Source organism: Poecile atricapillus, chromosome W (assembly GCF_030490865.1).
Source record: "Poecile atricapillus isolate bPoeAtr1 chromosome W, bPoeAtr1.hap1, whole genome shotgun sequence".
NCBI lineage: Eukaryota > Metazoa > Chordata > Aves > Passeriformes > Paridae > Poecile > Poecile atricapillus.
The window spans coordinates 35,805,132-35,824,016 of record NC_081288.1 but is presented as its reverse complement, the minus strand read 5'-3'; the positions used below and the strand labels follow the sequence as shown (position 1 = coordinate 35,824,016).

At 34.7% G+C, this 18,885-nt stretch overlaps 1 protein-coding gene across 1 annotated transcript in view; it reads left to right on the top strand.

Moving 5' to 3' along the window:
• The window catches only part of LOC131591861 (leucine-rich repeat and IQ domain-containing protein 1-like), a 102,902-nt gene that overhangs the window by 42,302 nt on the left and 41,715 nt on the right, over positions 1 to 18,885 (top strand). Inside the window, exons 18-21 of the mRNA XM_058862961.1 lie at positions 10,439 to 10,528; positions 11,247 to 11,368; positions 12,026 to 12,121; positions 12,458 to 12,543. Coding sequence (XP_058718944.1) covers positions 10,439 to 10,528; positions 11,247 to 11,368; positions 12,026 to 12,121; positions 12,458 to 12,543 — 394 coding nt within the window. The remainder of the gene's footprint in view (positions 1 to 10,438; positions 10,529 to 11,246; positions 11,369 to 12,025; positions 12,122 to 12,457; positions 12,544 to 18,885) is intronic.

The window sequence follows — 18,885 nt, the reverse complement described above, 5'->3', positions numbered from 1 at the left end:
TGAAAATTTCATTAGATCCACAGTCTTCTTTTAAAAAGGAGGAAAAAACTCTCTCCTAGGCAGTATATTGGAGGATCAATCTTTTCTCAAAGAGTGTTTATCAATAATCTTTTGATATGTTCCTGTTGCTTCAGCTGCTGTGTTAGTGGATTGCATGCCATTCATAGTTTGTGGCATCTGCAGATGCATAAAACTTCTACGTTTTTCAGCAGTACTGCTTATCTCATTTTCTAGTTGTCTCAGATGTTCTGGACTTAGAAGTAGGTTGTTGCAGTCAGTACCTGAAAAAATAAACACAACCACAGCTACTAAAGGCTGTCACTAGCACTCCAGCTTCACAGCTCATGCAGGATGTGCTCTGGTTGTTTTCTGGCTTTCCACCATGAGATCTGTTCTTCCTACCACCTGAAATGCTGCTAATTTTTAAACAAAACCTATTTTCATCACTTGTCTCTATCCAGTTCTTGGTTAAATAGCCAGATTCAAACAAATATTTCCCAAAGGAAAGCCTACTAGTCATGCATAGCGCTGCAAATTTGGAACGTATATGTAGCAAATGGTGTAGTATTTTCCTAAGTTGCATTTTGTTCCTATGACATAGCGAAGGATAGCAATAACATTAATTATAATTCCTATTATATCTCTAAAGACAAAGTAAAGCATCAAAATTTAATAATATTAAATAAGCAAAGCAAACAATGGAAAAATGTATGTAAGTGGAAAAAAAAGCTTTAATTTTTTGAAGTTTCTACTCTCTCCTGTAGCCTCAAAGGAAAATTGTTCTAAGCCAAAAGCATCATTATAAATGGAAGCAATAATACAGTCACAGATTCTTCTCAATGACTACGTCTCCATCTGGAGTCTTTTGAAAGCGGAGCTTTTAGCAGGATCTCTAATCACTGAATATATCTTCTCTAAGTTCGTTAATTTTTGTGTAATGTTGAAACTGATGTTTTGGTATATATATATAGATAGATAGATAGGTTGTGTTTAAAATATGTAGTTAAATGTCTAATATTTAGCATGTCCACATACATTGATTTCCATTGAAAAAGATTTTTTAGTAGTCCCTATTTACAAATTTCAGGAGCTAACCTATTTGATTTGTCTGTACTCTGTGAGAAGAAGCCATTGATTCTGTGAATATTGTTATTGAGTTAAATTGCAGTTCTTATGGAGGAACCGAAGAGGAACATGAGATGTCAGCTTATGTGATGCTCTGCACTTAAATCTCTCCATGTCTTATAGCCTGGAGCTTGAAATCCTTTGGGTTTAGAGGAATGCAGATGTTATCCAATTGCAGCACATCTTAACTCCCCTGAACATATGCAAGTCCAAGGGAACAGATAGGATGCATCCAAGGGGTTGAACAAGCTGTCTGAAATAATTTTGAGTTTACTCTCTATCATCTTTGAAACTTCACAGCAACTGGGGGGGTGACTGGAAAAGAGCAGACATCACACCCATCTTCAGAAAATTGAAGAAAATCCAGGGAACTAGAAGCCATTAACATTATCTCACTTTCTGGGAATCCTTGGAGTAAATATATTCAGAAGCCAATTTTAAATCCATGAAAAAAAGTGATTGTGAGAATCTAGCATGGGTTTACCAAGGACTCGTCACCTTGATTGTTTTCTGTCACAAGGTGACTGGCACTATGAGTAAGGGGAGTGTAGTGCATATGGCATGCCTTTATTTTAGGAAGGCTGTTGACTATCTCCTAGAGTCTTATTCCCAAAATTTATTGAGATATGGGCTGGGAAAGTAGACAATACGGTCATTGGCAAATTGGCTGCAGTACCAGGCTCAAATAGTTGCATTTTGTGGGGCAAAATTTCGGAGTCATAATTACTGGTGGACAGTAATTAATGGAGCCCATCATGGATGGTAGGGAGACCAAAATAGTAAAAAAAATTATTAGCTACCTGTATGATGGAGCAGAATGCAGTCTCAAGTGTGCAGATGATGCTGTATTGAGGGCAGTGGCTGGCATGCTTGGAGGATCAGGGAGTTCTTCAGAGCAGCCTGCACAGGCTAGATAGACAGGCTGACCAGAGCCTCGTAATGTTCGCCAAGAGCAAGTGCAAAGTCCAATATGTGGGCAATACTGTTGGCCAGGGTCTGACTTTCTGGGAAGCAGTCCCACAGAAAAGGATGTGTAGTCATAAGGGACTTTTCATGCAATGTTTTAGTTTCTAACAGTGTAAACAAAGAATGGTAAAAGACCCCAAACACCTCATATGCTAAAATACAGTCTTAATTTAGCTAAAATCTATTTAAGATTATGTCTAGGTTGTCCTAGAATAGAGTGGGCTAAAGAATCTTAAATGCTAAATACTGTCCTACTACTCAGTCTAGTATTATTTTGGCATGAAAAATACTTAAAAACTTTTTTTTTTATATAGGTTATAGGAGTAGCTATTGATCATTTCATAAACCAGAAAAACATCCCAAAGAATCAGCTTCTTTCTTGAGTATCATTACATGTCCCAAAAGATTTAAGGTGTTGAGAATACAGGTATGAGTGAACAAATTTCAACTTGCAGATTCATTTGTGGATAATTTATTTCAAATAGAAGAGACAGTGCTAAAGACATAAGGAGGACAGTATAAGTGAAGCTGGGAGATGATTTAGACATACCTCTTTAGAATTAAGGATTTTGTAGTGCAATTAGAGGTTTGTTAACATAAATTCCATCTAAAACTATGTTTACAACTTAGCCTTTCTTTGCTCTTTATCTTGAAAATCCTTTTATTTTTGTCCGTGTTTCTGAAATAAGGACTTTTAAGCAAAAAGGAAAAGTTGTCTTGAAATTGAATCTAATCTTTCATGTGACCTGAACTTTGAAACATGTTAAAGGTTAAATGACTATAAACTTATGACTAGTCTATTTTTTATTACCCTGTGCTTCTGCATGACTTCCCTTCTTTAGACAAAACTGCAAGCTGAAGCACAGCTTTCTTTTCTATGGTATTTTAGTATTCATTATCTAAGCTGGGTAGAACATTTTGGGTTATGTTTCTTCAAAGTTCTTTGAATGCCGAGTATTTAAGGGGTAGGGCTGAGGGGTTCCTTGTCTGTTTTGTTTTTTTAAGTTTTTAACTCATTGCCCCTTGAAAGTTTTGTTTCTTTGTTTTCATGGAAGTAGAAAAACTTGGGAAAAGGTTTATAGAGATATTGCAGCAAAAAATTTGTGTCGTGTGCCAGTCAGAGAGGGGAAGTCTTGAAGATTTTTGCCATTTTAATGGGGAAAGATGATATCTAGGGTCTTAGACACACTTTGAGGGGTGGCTTGAAGGTTCCAGGAGCTTGATGTTTATTGAGATGGGTGGGGGTTTATATCTCAAAAGACTTTTCAAGCATACATTTCTGGTGCTTACTTGAATCATGTCTAAGCTCTGAAGTTGAGGCTACCATTTACCCATCTGTGGTAGTCTGTATTTTTTATTCCTGTATTCAAAGAAAGGACACAGAGCTTCCTTTGAACTCTGTCAGGCATAAGACAAAAATTGATTTTTAGAAAAGTTTAGGTCATGAATAACTGACATGAACTACAATAAGATTCAGACTTTTGGAGAGTTAATTATGTATGAAGACATTCAACCTTCTATTTGAAAGAAAACTTACCTTGTCCTTGAAATTTTCGTTGTTCATTTACTTTTCCACAATAAATTCTTCTCATTTTATTTGCATATGTGTAGCTCAAACACATTGGTACATATATTAAATGTACATATATATATAGATATATGTATATATATGCATTTGAATTTTAGAGAACAGCTAATTTTCCAAACTTAGTAAAAAGTTAGGAAATATTACATTTGGAGAAGACATTCTACAATAAAATTTTCTTAAATTTTTTCTTAACAAAATGTGATTTTTCCAGTAATCATCAATATATCTTTCTTAGAAATGGACAAATCTCCTTGTCCTCTCATTTTCCTACAAGAATGTATTCTAATAATTAACCAGTTTTTGTAAGTCTATAAAATCTCTTGAGGTCAATTAATCATTGCAATGCTTCTCTGGAATTCATGTGATTCTCCCTACTTTTTTGGCTTGAAACTGTTTGGTTTTTGCAGCCATAAGATTGCAGTTGTACCCAGATTTCTAATGTACATATATTGTCTTATATAAAGACAGGGTTGGAAAAGAACCATTGCCAAAGGTTAAAATAACCTTTGTTAGGGTGCTAATCAATTTATCTTCAGCACATAAAATATGTGAAAAATACTGGAAGACAAACTCAGAGAAAGGGACTATTTTTCCTACTGCTTGAAGTTCAGATATATATTTTCTGTAAAATGTGTATCCTCTAAGCTATGTAATTTAAAAGATTGTCCATGGTTTTTTTATAACATTGTTAAATGTGTTTACATACTGATTTAAAATGGCAGAGTTTAGACTGAATTTGTGTAGTACTTTAAGTGGAATAATAATACAGCTAATAGAAGATTCAGCTGAGGATGTTCGTATCTGACATTTTCTTAGCTTTTGGAAGTTATTTATAAAGTCTGGATCTGAACTGATGTTCAACTTCCTAACATTGAACTAAGCTTTACACATGAACTGGAGTTCCACAGAAAAACTAGTCTATAGTAACATGATTCCTCAAAGGACTGGATGAAAGAAAAGGCTAAATACACAAATATATTCAGTTCTTTAATTTCAAAGGAAGTTTTCAATCACAGTCTATCAACATTATACAAAAGAGCATAGAAAAGTGATCTGGTTCTTCTGTTTAGCTATAAGAGCTAAAAATTCATGATTTCTTAAGATATTTGTTAAAACTTACTATTTAAGAGAAGAAATTCCCAGCAAATACTCAGGCCTTGGCAGAAATAAGTTTAGTTTAAAAAGAAATTAAATATGTTGTCCTGGACTAGCATGATATTTAAATGAAATAACCGACAGAGTGAAATATGTTTGCCAGGAGCCAAGAGAGAAAGTTACATCTTTCTGCCAGATGAAAGATAGTTCAGTGGGCTGGCTGTGAGTATCAGAGGGTTAACCTTCAGCATAAGATGCTTCTGCCTCGCCACACCCCCTCCCAGTCTAAGCAAGTATTTAACCTACAGGATGTTTAACATCAGGAAAAGTAGTTCTTCGTGAGGAATGTATTGCCCCAAAAGAATTTTTGTAAGCTTGTTTAAAATAGTCATAGAATGATGTTGAAGGTTCTGCCTTTCATTTGTCTTTGTTTTTACCCATTTTATTGTCTTTCAGTGAACAAGACTTTAACTGCACTATTCAAATATGCTCACCATAAACTAGAAATTAAGGACATCACCAGCCTGAAGAATTAATTCAAATTTGTATTATATAGAGAAGACTAATGGAAAGCTTCATTTTGATTAATTTATTTGTTTATTCTAATTACATAGTATTCTTATTTAAAACAAATTTGAATGTGGAGAGGGCAGATACTTTGTAGCATCTAGTTGAAAAGAGGTCATTCCTCCTTTGGATGATGTTAATGACCTACCTCACAGAGGAGAGCAGAAGTACAGAAAAAAACATGTTGAATAAAAGCAGGCAGGTGAACTGGATCTGTTTTTTGAAGTGTGAATCTTTTTTCAAAGCACAGGATTCCGCACAGTATTTCTATGAAATTTTAATGTGGAAATACTGTTTCTAATAGAAGATGCTTTTTCTTTTTTACTTGCCACTCTTCCTGTTAGGTTGTAATGATCAGGAGCCAGTCATTACTCTTTGTTCATGGTGTGTTTTGGATGTTAGCTTTCTTCTGCTTGTCTATATTGTTGGGTAATTTACTTGTTGTGATCTTAAAATACCATATAAATAAATGCACTACATAAATACCAGTAAATAATTTTTTTCTGACTAAACCATTGCTGTCCTCAAAACACTGAATGAGTCAATGAAGAGATGAAAAAAGAAAGGAAAGAGGTATAAAGAGTTAGTTTTCCCTCATTTTCAAAGATAGTTTCACTGTTTTCTTAGGTAGTGACTCTGAGGTCCACCACGCTTGGAAACCTGAGGTAGTTTCAGCTCCCGTGGTGTCCAACATGATGCCGTTTCAAAGTTAATTCACACCGCTTCAGCAGTTACATCCTATGAGCTGTATACATGATTTGCATTCTTTGTGGATTGACATAGAGATGACGTGGCAAACATGCTGACTATATAGTTACATTTGTCATTAGGAATTAGATTTCTGTTTTAGGGTGAGGCATCTTTCCCTAGATTTTAGCAGAAAGTCCTTAAACCACCAGTTTCCAAGGTCTAAAAGAAGGTATTAAAGGAAGGAATGTCCTCATCATGTCCAGCTTTTTTCATTCTTTCCGTAAGCAACTGCTACTGAACTCTTCTGGAAGCAGAGTACTGATGTAGATGGATATCTGCTCTGACCTTAACAGAGTTGTTAGATGTCAGATGCTGGCCTTTCTTTTCAGCCTGTATTGTTAATGCTTTTTTGCATCCTCTGCTTCAAACCACAGTACAGTTTCAGGAATTGGTTTGGTTTTTATTATGCTCTTGTGATCCTCCTTGATCTCAGAGAGATGAAAGGCAATATGTGATGGCATTATTCACAGTTTGGACAGAGACTTGTAGAAGTGCTTCAAAGCTGAATGTAAGTTTGACACTGTCCTGAGAACTACTTTTTGTTCACGGTGTAAATATGACTCAGAGCAGCCCTAATTGCATGTATAGTCATGATATATTTTAAAAGATTATTTAGATCCAGAATGTAATCCAGAGCATATAAAAAATGCTTAGGATTAGATTGTGTAAATAACATTTGCGCTTAAACTCGACTTCTCAGCAGCTCATTCAGACCCAATTAAAGTTAGCAGAACCATTCTCACTCACTTTGCTCACTGTAGGATTGAATTATGTTTCTGAAACTGCAGAAGTTCATTGCTCGATGTGAATAGTCATTACATTTTGCAAAGGAAGCAATCGAGTCAATACTTGAAAAATGAAGGAGGAACAAAATGAAATATGTATAATATGCCATGAAAAAAAAAAAAAAATCCCTAAGCCTCCAATGTTTGTTAATGAGCTGCAAAATCAAGCTAGGAACCCTGTAGTAGTACTGTCTCAAAAGCTAAAAAATGTGTTGTGAATCAGGAACCGTTCTTGATCCAAATGGATAAATGGAAATAGCTAATAATACGAAAGTTTCATTCTTAAAATTCAGAAAGAAAACCCTAACATCAAATAGATTCACACCTCCTCCTTCCTGATGAGTGCTATCATGGGTAATTTTATTGTGTTTAAAAATTTTAAAAAATTGTTTCAAATGGGTTAACAAAAGAATAGGTGCAATGAAAAATAAAAAGGTCTATGTATGTTTTGTGTGTTTGTGAAATGACTGAATACAGACTTTTTGAAATAAACACTGGAAATAAAGTATGGAGCATACAAAAGCATAAAAGATATCTTCAGATGAGCTAATATGTATTAAATCAGCTGTATGTGATTTGCACATATGTGTAAAGCCTCAGTATTTAGGTAACTGCTTAATTTGGCTTTAGAAATAAATACAAATACACCACCCCTATAGCTGTTTTAGCTGTTTATGTAGACCATACAGTCAAAAACTCTTAATTTTATTTGCTTTGTAAGGCAACAGATTGTTGTTTTTTAATCATAGTGAACTATATGAGTACAAACAGATCTAGTTTTAAGCCTTAGGTGTTGGTAAATCTGACATAAACTTTTCATTAGGGCTGTTTACAGGGAAGGTGTGGACAGAGATTTCTTGAGCTTAGTGCTGTGAAAATGTCCAAGGAAAACGTAGTGGAAGGGAGTGTTTGAAAATCAATTATGTGTTTATTTTTGTGGGCAAAGCAAACATTAGTGTGGTATGTTTTTCTGATATGCTGTACCTTCATAGGAGTAAAATATTTACTTAATGGTTAGTAAGTTGTTGTTTTTTCATTGTTGTGCATATTTATACCTTTGATTCATACCTTTATATTTTTACTGATATTTCTTTTCAACATTTAGAACACTGAAATAGATTTTATAGGTGACAAAAGAAATAAAACCACTAGTAGTACTAAGTTAATAAATGTCAAACGCTGGGCTAGGAAAATGTTAGTGAGAAAAATTTCAACATAAATATTAAGAGTAGAGAACTTGAATTGGATTATGGTGCAATGATGAAGCAAAAGGATTCAATCAGTATACTTCTAAGTGACTCTTGCTCCAAAAAATTTGCTACACCTTTGGAATGTTATTTCTCATGGGGATTTTTGGCTTTTTGTTCGTTTGTTTGAGGGAATTGTTTGTTTTTGTTTGGCTTTTTTTTTTTCTTTTACATACTATTTCATCAGAGAGGTAAAAATTCAACTAGCCAGCGTGTACGCTTGGCCTGAAATCTGACATTAGAGCTTGGATAACATTCCCTGCTACTGTAAAACATTTAAGTACTCAGGTAAATAATGGACACATCGTTGTACACACCAATAAAGTTAATTGACATTTAAATTGTACAAGAAGTGGAAATCTACCTCTCTCCCACCTGTTACTGATTCTTTGCAAATAGAGGAAGAAAAGTTTCCAAAATTGGCTATTTTCATATACCTGAGAAAATCATTTAAAGAGCACAAGGAAGAATAATATCTATTATTACAGGAAGTTTTCAGTCAGATGTTGTAACTTTTTTATAGCTTTTACTTTTGACCATTCTGCTCATAGCACCCAGGCAATTGTAAATCTTGAATTGTTGTAACTTCGTCTCTGCTGAGATATGGACTTGTCAGTCTTCTATGTTCAAATTGTACCAATGTCACATATTTAATTGATCACCTTTGGGATTTGATTTACTACAGTTTGCTTTCTGGAATGGATTTTTTTTTCATAAAAATGGTGTGAATCAACCACTCAGTGGTTATCAGCATAACAGTAATCACATCACTGAGGAGAGATAAATTGTGGGTTGTCAATAACTGTAAAAGTTAAATAATGTGATACATTTTATTTTTTGCATGCCTCTGCAGTTCATTTACATAGATTTCTTAACATATACAACTACCCAAAAGAGGAGGTATGATAAAATGGATAATGTTATATATTTATCATGAATTGAAAAGTTGAGGAGGGGAAGAGTGGCTATCTGTTAATAATGAGGACATAGAATTTTTCTAGATTTATTAAATAAGGGAATGAAACCCAAAACATACTGTAATCAAATAACAGGGAATTCCAGAAGCAGGAAATCAGTCAGATGTAGGAATTCATTCTTCTAAAGATATAAAAATAAAATCAAACATTATTTTTCAAAGTTTGGTCAGAATGGAAGCAAAAAGATCGATCTTAGAGCCACCAAGTCCTTTGTCCAGTACCTAGACTAACCTTTCAAAATACCTGGAATATGATTCTTTTGTCTCTCTGAATTTCAAAGGCCTTGCAAGATCTCGTTCACCTGTCTAAGGCTGTATAAATTCCTGTTTGCACAAACTACACAGTAAGGCATCCAAACTCAGGATCATTCCTCAGGGTCAGTAAAGAGTACGATCTGAAATATTTTATGAATGGGAGAAAGATAGTCCAGTTTTTTAAAGTAGACATTTTCAAAAGAATGAACCCCAGGCTCTTTGCTATTGAAGTAAGAAGAACCTGAATTACTGAGCCCCGTAAGTCAAGCCAAATTCTTCAGTGGTATTTACTTACTGTGTGGGAGTGATTTGATTCTCTCATTTATCAGAATATTTTGAAAAGGTGTGGTAAAAACCTCAAGGACCTATAAGTAAAGCAAGTCTGGGTTGGAAGCAAAGTCTAGAGTTTGTTTTTATGAAAGACAACTGAATTCTGCCTCAAAGTGCTAAGGACACTTGTTAGCAACTAATTCTGTCACCATTCCTCATTCCAACCATTATTTTAATTTCCTATTTAGTCCATTACATCAGAAATAAAACTTTGTAATTGAAGCGTATAGCATTATATAGAATTTATTTTTTTGACCCCAAATTTCAATGAAAATCGTTAAGCAATTCAATTCAACAGAAACAAGTTTGACAGAATCAGGCACCTACATCTGGACATAAAATAGTTATTAAAAACAGCACACAAAGCTCTTCATGTTCTTTATGCCTTCAAATATCTCAGGTCTGTATTTTTTCAAAGTTTATCAGTCTTTTAGAATAACTTGGGTTTACTAACAATGTTTGAATAAAGTCACAGGAATTTGAGAAACAGGGGTTGCATCTTTTGCAAAACCAAAACCCAGGAAGGACCTCCCCAACCCACAAATATTGTTGATCTGATTTGTTTAAAATAAAACAATACAGCATCTCCAAAGGTGCTGTGAGTGTGATTGCTCTGCAGGTGGCTGTTCTGATATACATACAACTTGAAAAGATGCACAAAGTATGTTAAGACAATTTAAAAGAGACTTTGCAAGAGTTATCAAAACTGAACTGATTTTATCAGTGCACTGTTTGACTTTGCTCATTCATGCAGGCTGCATTAGAGAAGGAATGGCTAACTCTAGATTCCACCCGTTTCCCTTCAAAAACACTCCTGCTCTCAAACCAGCTGCACTGGCCAAAGGTAACATGTCACAGAAACAACTTAGTCTTCAGTCTCTATTCATTCCTTAAGGATATGCTATTCTGGGGTGATTAATATGACAATTTAGTGACTTAAAAACACAATTACTTTCAGAAGTCTCAGACTTCCTCCTCATCTCCAGATGCAATTTTTCTTTTACATTTTCTTTCATTTGCTTATTTTTTTCTTTATTTTGGATTTATTTCAACACTTTACTTCACGGTAGCAGAAAAAAAGATGATGTGCTTCATCTGCACATTTGGCAATGGATTAAAAATTGCTAGTTGACAAACTACTTTAAAAATACTAAGATCTGCATTATATGACAACAGCTGAATGTTTTCAAAACAGCTAAAGGTCATTGAACTGTACCGTCTACTAGATATTTGATAAACTTTGAAGTTTTGGCTTTTTGTTTTTGTAGGGTTTTGTATTCTTTTTTCAAGCATAGTATTACTAATGTTTTGTTTCCTACAATTAAGAGAAAGGAGTCTTATAAATGTACAATTTATTATATTTGGGGATGTTAAGTGTAACTAAAGTCACCTTTTTGCCCTATTTAGTTAGTTGAAAGTAATGTCTGTAATGGAATGGGCATAACACTATTAAGATTCCTTTCAATTATAGTGATAAACTCTGCAAACCCTGGTGCAGGTTTTTCTGCACATTTTAAACTTACGGGGATAACCAGCTGCATTTCTTTTCTTTCTCTAAGAAGTTTTCTAGGCCTTCAGATTCCAGTGGACATTCAAATAGTTTGCCATTAACACCACAAGAAGTTTGGCAGTGTGCTAACAGACCACATTCATATTCAGCAGAAAAAATCCATTTTCATAGCAGGTAAGTTAAATGATATTGTTTTAAATTGTATTTAGTTGATTTGTATTTGACAAAAAATAAAAAAAAGAAGAGACTGTTTTCTGATGCTTTTGCTACTTTTGATTAGTGTGATATTACTGGAGTTCAAATATATTTACTTTCTAAAACTGTTATAAATAGTATAATAATAAATTATAAATAAACTAAAAATAAAAATATTAAATTCAGTTGTTATTTTTTCATTGGCTACCTTCATAATTAGGAATATAAGAGTATATATATGTAGTTTTATTTATTTAGGTTTGACTATAAATCATAGAACTTCTATTTTTTCATATATGTTATGAAATAGATGTTGAAATAGAGATCTTTAAGACTAGATAAAGATTAAAAGAGATATCTTAAACAGCTGCATTCTGTGAAAGAACTGAAATATGCTTCAAGTAATTGAAATGTAAACATTTCAAATTGATGGCAGATTTTATTACTTTCCAAGATAAAACCTTCATGGAGTATTAAAATGGATTTTTTTTTTTTTTTTGTATCATTTCCAAGCTTTAAAAGTGCTTTAGAAAGGCACAAACAAGTTGCAGAATAACAAAGGCTGCAAAATAGTGTAACTCCAGACCTTTTTTTATTTACTTGCTTTTCAGAACAGCTCTTTTACTTTGTTTCCAGGTCAGGGAAGGAAATAATGTCACAGCTTTCTAACTGTAAAGAAAAAAAGGAATTTTTATTTATGTCTGAAAGAGAAAAGAAAATATCAGAAGAATGGTATGTTATTTACACTGTGATATTCCAAGAATAGGTATAGTATGGTTGGCTGTTGTTGCTTGCTTTTTTTAAGTTTCACTTTTGAAGAATCTCTGTTTTCTACCAAAGTAAAAATTATTGTAATTATTTTTTAAGTGTCTGAGAAACTATCTTAATAAGTTGCAATAATGTAATATTAAGATAAGAATTGCAGCTATCTCTATAACTCAGAAAGTTTCATACTGTAGATCAGTACTGCATACCAGTATTCTTTTCGAAAAGTGTATTATACAATAATATGCAGCTGGTGTAACATAATACATGTGAAATATTTAGTAAGTTATTTTCTTCCCTTAGGGGTTTTAAGGATATTTCTACTGTGCAGCTAATGCTGAAGAGGGCCCATAGAATGAAACCTAAAAAATACAGTAATAAAAGTTTAGGTAAGTCAACAATTAAAATGATAGTTATGTTGATGTAGTTTCTCCATTCTTAAAATAGTGTTTCTCTTTTAAAAACTTTGCTTGTACAGCATTAAAAATTAATTTGAATAAAGGTGAAGTGTGATTCAATAAAAACAACTCAGTTTAAATCAACATATTTAGATTTTATAAACCATTCTACTGGATTTTGAAATTGAATTTTTGACAGCTATGGAAAACAGAAATTTTATTTCTCCCTCTTCATGTATCTCTTTTTCTAGATGTGGAATTTGTATTTCTGCATGTTGTCCTTATTTTCTTCTTTGTAAGATCTTAGGTTAAAAATTTTGACTTATGCAAGATCTATTCATGAAGACAACAGTTTGATATACATGAAAATAAATCATTACTTTTTTTAAATTATATATTAACTGTGGAACTAGGTAAAGCTTATCCAGCTTCTCATCCAATTGTGTTCTGGTTCTCAGGTACTTCTAATGTCAATGAATCTTTCTTAGAATCATTAATTGTTAATATGATATGCTAATAGAAATGTTGCTGGCATATATTAACAAACATATTAGTCAAATACTGATAGTACAAAAGCCATTTAAACATTTAATTTAGTTGACAGTAAGACCTAACACTAAATGATCTTTAGAAAATGCACCTTTATTTACTTCTATTTTGTATCACAAGTTACACTCTTCTGCATCGCTTTGCAAAACTCTTCTGTATTAACTGTTGAAAATATCAAAAGAAGTCTTCCTCTTTGAAGGGAAAGAATCAGCCTACAGATATTTTTAGGCAAAGTTTTTTTCTGTATATTTTTTTCTGCTCTAAATACCATGCCAATGAGTAAGACTAAATATGACAAAAATGATCTATAGTTAAAAAAAATAATAAAAGGGGTAGGCGACAGAAAGACATATAATCGGCAAACCATGCTTTGTGGAAAGGAGTTTATGGATAATAAGTTATTATACTGAACTCTTCATAACAAGTATCTGGTGTGCAGCTGAGGTTTTTTATATATATATTCCATTTTCTGTCCTCTGTATAATTTTTCAATGAATAAAACTTAGTAGGTTATATCTTCTTTTCTCCATATGCTGTCTGTAATTAATCCAGTCATAGATGTCTGATTGAGCATATCAAATTTGCTATCCCATTTTAGTTGTAGTTCTAATGGATTCCTTGGATATGTTTATGTTCACTTTGTTCAGATTATTCAATATGATGTATAGATGTTGAGCTTTTTAATGTAGTGCTTGGAATATTCTCAAAGTACATTGCTAAAAAGTACATTGAAAAAACTTTTGCCCAATGTTTTTATAGTTTCAAATTTTCTCCTCTTGACACTACCTCATATAGAATTTTTTTGTCTTTCTGACTATTACATCAAACACAAAAATGGCTGTATGGGTTTCTTTGTCAGTCATTAAAATCAGAGGGGTTTTTTTTTTTGTTTTTTTTTTTTTGAATGAACAGAAAGCATAGTTTGCAGTACCAAAAAAAATTGACTGAAAATATTTCACTCCATCCCTTTTCAGTAAAAAGGTTATCAAGCTGAGTATTCTGTCTCATACAGCACACTGACAGTCAGTCCTTCCTTGGTCAGTAAGGAAATTAATAATGGAAATTGATAATGGAAATTATCAATCAAAACAATTCTTTTTATATTTAATTGATCTAAAAGCTCTGATCTTACACTATAAAAAAAAATCCTGATAAAATATTCTCTGTGTGGAAAGAATCTCCACATATATAATTATGTTTTCCATCAGGTACATCCTCTGAAAGTGGTGAAAGTAAATCAGGGTCTTTTTGAGGGTCTGTTAGAACAGAGGGACTTTTCAGCATTTAAATTAGAATGGATACACCTTATCCTGAGGCTAGCCAGTTCCAGATCAGGAAACCCTAACCAGACCCATTAGGCTGCCAGTATCTTTCCCAGATCTCTGTGTAGTACAGCTCATGCTAGGTTACTTGTAGCAATTTCAGTGTAACTACGGAGAGACAGTTCACACTCTTCTGCAATTGTTTTGAGTTTAACCCTACTGAAGCAGGAATTACAAGAGAGATTTTATTCCTTCTAGTATTCGAGAGCAGATTGAAATTCATCTGAATAAGTAGATGTCAACATTGTCTTTTAATGTTCCCATAGAAGTTACCATACTATTGCCTTCATCTCCACTGAAATGATGTTCAGCTATCTTGTACTTAGTGATGCTGCGTGTGGAAAGTTGTAGGATTTAGTTTTAGCAACACAATTTCTGTTCTTTCTTTTGGATTTCCAGGTTTTCAGTGTTACAATTGCAACTGTTTATCCTTTTTATCTTTCTAATTTAAAGTAGTGGAAGTGTGCCAACTACAAGAAAATAATTTTGTTTGTGATAAACATTCATACCCACCAGAAAGTAAGTAACCAGCAGCCACTTAGAAGTGGAAATTGTAAGGTATAAAGAAGCAATTTTTGATGTTATATCTACTTAGACCTCTGACTTAGAAGCAAAACTTTAAGCTTTGAGAAAATGTGAAGCAACAACTCTAAAGATTCTATATACAAATAAATTGTAACCTCTTCACCTTAAACCTCTAGCTTTTATGTTGAGATTGCAGTATAATCCCAAACATCTTTTATATACTATTGATCATTCCATGTAAGGATCTCATTACTTGCTGGTAGTGATAAGGCATTGATGGATCTTCTTGGAACAAACTAGTTGTCAGAGTATGTTTTCTGGTTCTATATACTGTCAAAGTCCTTTGCCTTATACCTGAGATCCACAAATGCAAAGTGTTAAACCAGCTTGCAATCAGAGAGTTATACAGTTGCTCTTTAATATTGTCAAGACATCTGCTGGCTTGGAACCTGGACTGGACAGCCCTGAACAGCTGTGATCCTTAATATATTCAGGTCTGGAAATTTATTCCTTTTTATTTTCCGTATAAAAGATTTGCGTTCTACTGGTGCAACAGTGATGGTATCCATTTGATAATTATAGAAGTCCACGTCTGAGTTGGTCATCTGCATTGTTTTATGGACAGAAATTTCTTCTTAAAACATAATTCAAAAGCAGGCTACTTGAGTCTCACTGTAAAAGCACTTATAGTTCTCCATTGCCTAGACACAAAAGCTGGAGTGACTGGCTAAAGTACAAAGTTAAACTCTAGATATGTAGAAGTAACTGAGAAGTATCTTACCTCATATGTCTAGCCACATATTTTCACAGTAAAGAAAAAAATATGGAAAATACTAGCAAGTGCACCGAATCCTGTGGTTTGTATTGCAAGGGAGAGAGAACTTAAAGTAGTATAACCTTATAACAGGGAGTGATTCAAGCAAGGCTTATATTGCAGCAGACCAGTCCCAACAGCTAATGGCCTTAAGGCCTGTATGCCCTAATCCACTGCTATTATGTATGCTTGTTGATGTAGTTAAAGAAAGTTGTGGCCTGCATTTTAATGATATGAAATGTATGCTGTGTCTGCTTCTATATATTTGTACTATACAGTAAGATAATACAAAAAGTGTGGGCAAGAAACCAGAAAATTTGCAGCCAAGTAAAACTGGCATAATGTCAAAAATATTCCTTTTAACCTGGGTGAATAATATTGTATAGGAATTCTAATTCAAAATCTAAATACAGTAGACATGATTGCGCCTCACTGTGCTTAAGTGGCTGTGACTCATAACAATCTTAGCTTCCTAAAGATGTCTTGGCACAATAGTACCAAGTTTCTTGCTTAACTTGGAATTTCCCTCATCCTGTGGATTTTATATTAGCCTCTCAGTTAACTTATTTTTCTTTTAAGATAGCTGAAAGCTTGTCTCTCCTATACTAGTGTATTACTTGTTTAACCTTTTAATCTCCAAAAAAAGTTCTTGTGTCAGTGGATCAGGCCCAGCCAGCATGGGTTTAGAAAAAGCAGGTCCTGCTTTGACCAACCTGATCTCATTTTATGACCAGATGACTCACCTGTTGGAGGAGGGAAAGGTTGTGGATGTTGTCTACCTGGACTTTGGTAAAGCCTTTGATACTTCCTCCCACAGCATTCTCCTGGAGAAGCTGGCTTGGTCGGGTGTACTCTTTACTGGATTAAAAACTGTCTGGATGGCCAGGCCCACAGAGTGGTAGTGAATCGTGCTCCATCCCATTGGCAACTGGTGCTTAGTGGGCTTCCCCAGAGCTCAGTATGGGGGCTGGGCCTGTTCCCTCTCCTAATTGATGATGGGGATGGGGGCAGAATTGAAATTTACCCTCAGTAAATTTGCAGATGTCACTAATTTGATCTGCTGGAGAGCAGAAAGGCTCTGCACAGGGATCTGGACAGGCTGGATTGATGAGTCAAGGCCAATTGCATGAGGTTCTACAAGGTGAAGTGCTGGGTCCTGCACTTGGATCAGAACAACTCCAGGCAGTGCTGCAGGTTTAGGAAACAGTGACTGGAGAGCAGTGCAAAGGAAAAGAAGCTGGGGATGCTGGTTGGCATCAGCTGATGAGCCAGAGTGTGCCCACATGGCCAAGGCCAATGGCATCCTGGCCTGGTTCAGCAATGGTGTGGACAGCAGGAGCAGGGCAGGGATTGTTCCCCTGTACTTGGCACTGGTGAGACTGCGTCCTTGAGTGCTGTGTCCAGTTCTGGGCCCATGACTGCAGGAAAGACATTGAGGTGCTGGGAATGCCCAGAGAAGGACAGCAAGGCTGGGGAAGGGTCTGGAGTACAAGTCCTATGAGGAGTGTCTGAGGGAGCTGGGGTTGTTAGCCAGGAGGAGAGGAACCTTAGGGGAGATCTTGCTCTGTACAGCTCCCTAAAAGGAGGCTGTAGCCAGGTGAGGGTTGATCTCTTCTCCCAGGCAACCAGTGACAGGACAAGAGGAAATGGCCTCAAGCCAGAGTGCCAGGGGAGGTTCACATTTGACATCAGGAAGAATTTTTTTTTGTTGAAAGTGTAGTTAAGCATTGGAGGAGGAGGCCCTGGGAGATGGTGGAGTCACCTTCCCCGGAAGTGTTCAGAAAATGACTGGACATGACACTTAGTACTATGCTTTAGTTGACATGATGGTGTTTGGTCAAACATTGTACTTAATGGTCTTGGAGGTCTTTTCCAACCGTAATGGTTCTATAATTCTATGGTGATACTTGATGCCACATAGGTAGGAAAAGAAATTTTAAAAGGTAAAATGCAGCTGAAGTGGACCTTGATCACTAGAACCAGAATACAATGATAAAGATATTTCTTAGAGGTCAGCAAAGATTTTTAGTCTGAGTTTAGAATTTTAGACAGCAATGCAATACTAGTAAGAAAATGAAAAAAAAACCTAGTAAAAAATTCAACCCACCTTTCTCAAATGCACAACCCCAAAACATAATCCGTCTTAATAGTCAGAATGAAAATTCAAGGCATGTTATTATTCCTTATTACACATTACATGAACGACCATTGATCTATATTTTCTTAGTAACAGGAAAAAAGCTGCTTTTCTTGTGATTGTCAATTCTGTGCAGAAGTATCTTCTGGGAACTCCAGCCATGGATGAGTTGCTATGCCATTACGGAACAACATCTGGTTTTTCTTCCAAATGAATTTACATTATAGATAAGCATCTGTTGCTGTGTACAATTTTGTCTTATCATCTCTTTAAAGCTGTCACATTATGTTTATGTTTTCCTAATTACAGGTATTGCACAACAAAAATGGATGGCAAATAGTTTAATTTTTCAGTTTCACGTATTAACGAGAAGTTTAGGAATGTGTCGCCAGGTCAGGCAGTAACTACTCATTCCATATTGTTTCTATAACATATCTTGAGTGTTTGACCAACTTAACTTCTGTATTTGGAGGCAGCCAAGGAATGTACATTAAATTACCTTCCTGGCACAGATCATCATCTGATAAGCCACATTTAAATGAGTATGCCAGAATCCAGGAAGATATTTCTGTGATTTTGAACTATTGGACTCTTTCACAGTTCTCTGTGTGAAATCTAAAACATTTGATTGCTTGTCATCAAAGCATACATGCAGTTCATTTCCCTAGCTCACTCAGAGACTGAAAAGCACTAGTATTATGAAGTAATCTATGTAATATTGCTTACATTTGGGACTAGATAAAGGAAAGGACTCATTTTTAATAACAGAAGGGCTGTAGGCAATGGTTGAGGTGATCCAGGTAGGTACAAATTCAAGTAGTCTGGCATTGTGTTAAATCCATGTAGATTCTTTAAGTTATTTTGCAAAGATTCAAAGATAAATCTTTTGATGGAAATCTCTTAGAGGAGCAATTTTCATTATTTGCCCTTCTTCTCAGTTCACGGAAGAGTTTGCTGCTGATATCTTTGTGCACAAGTAAATGTTT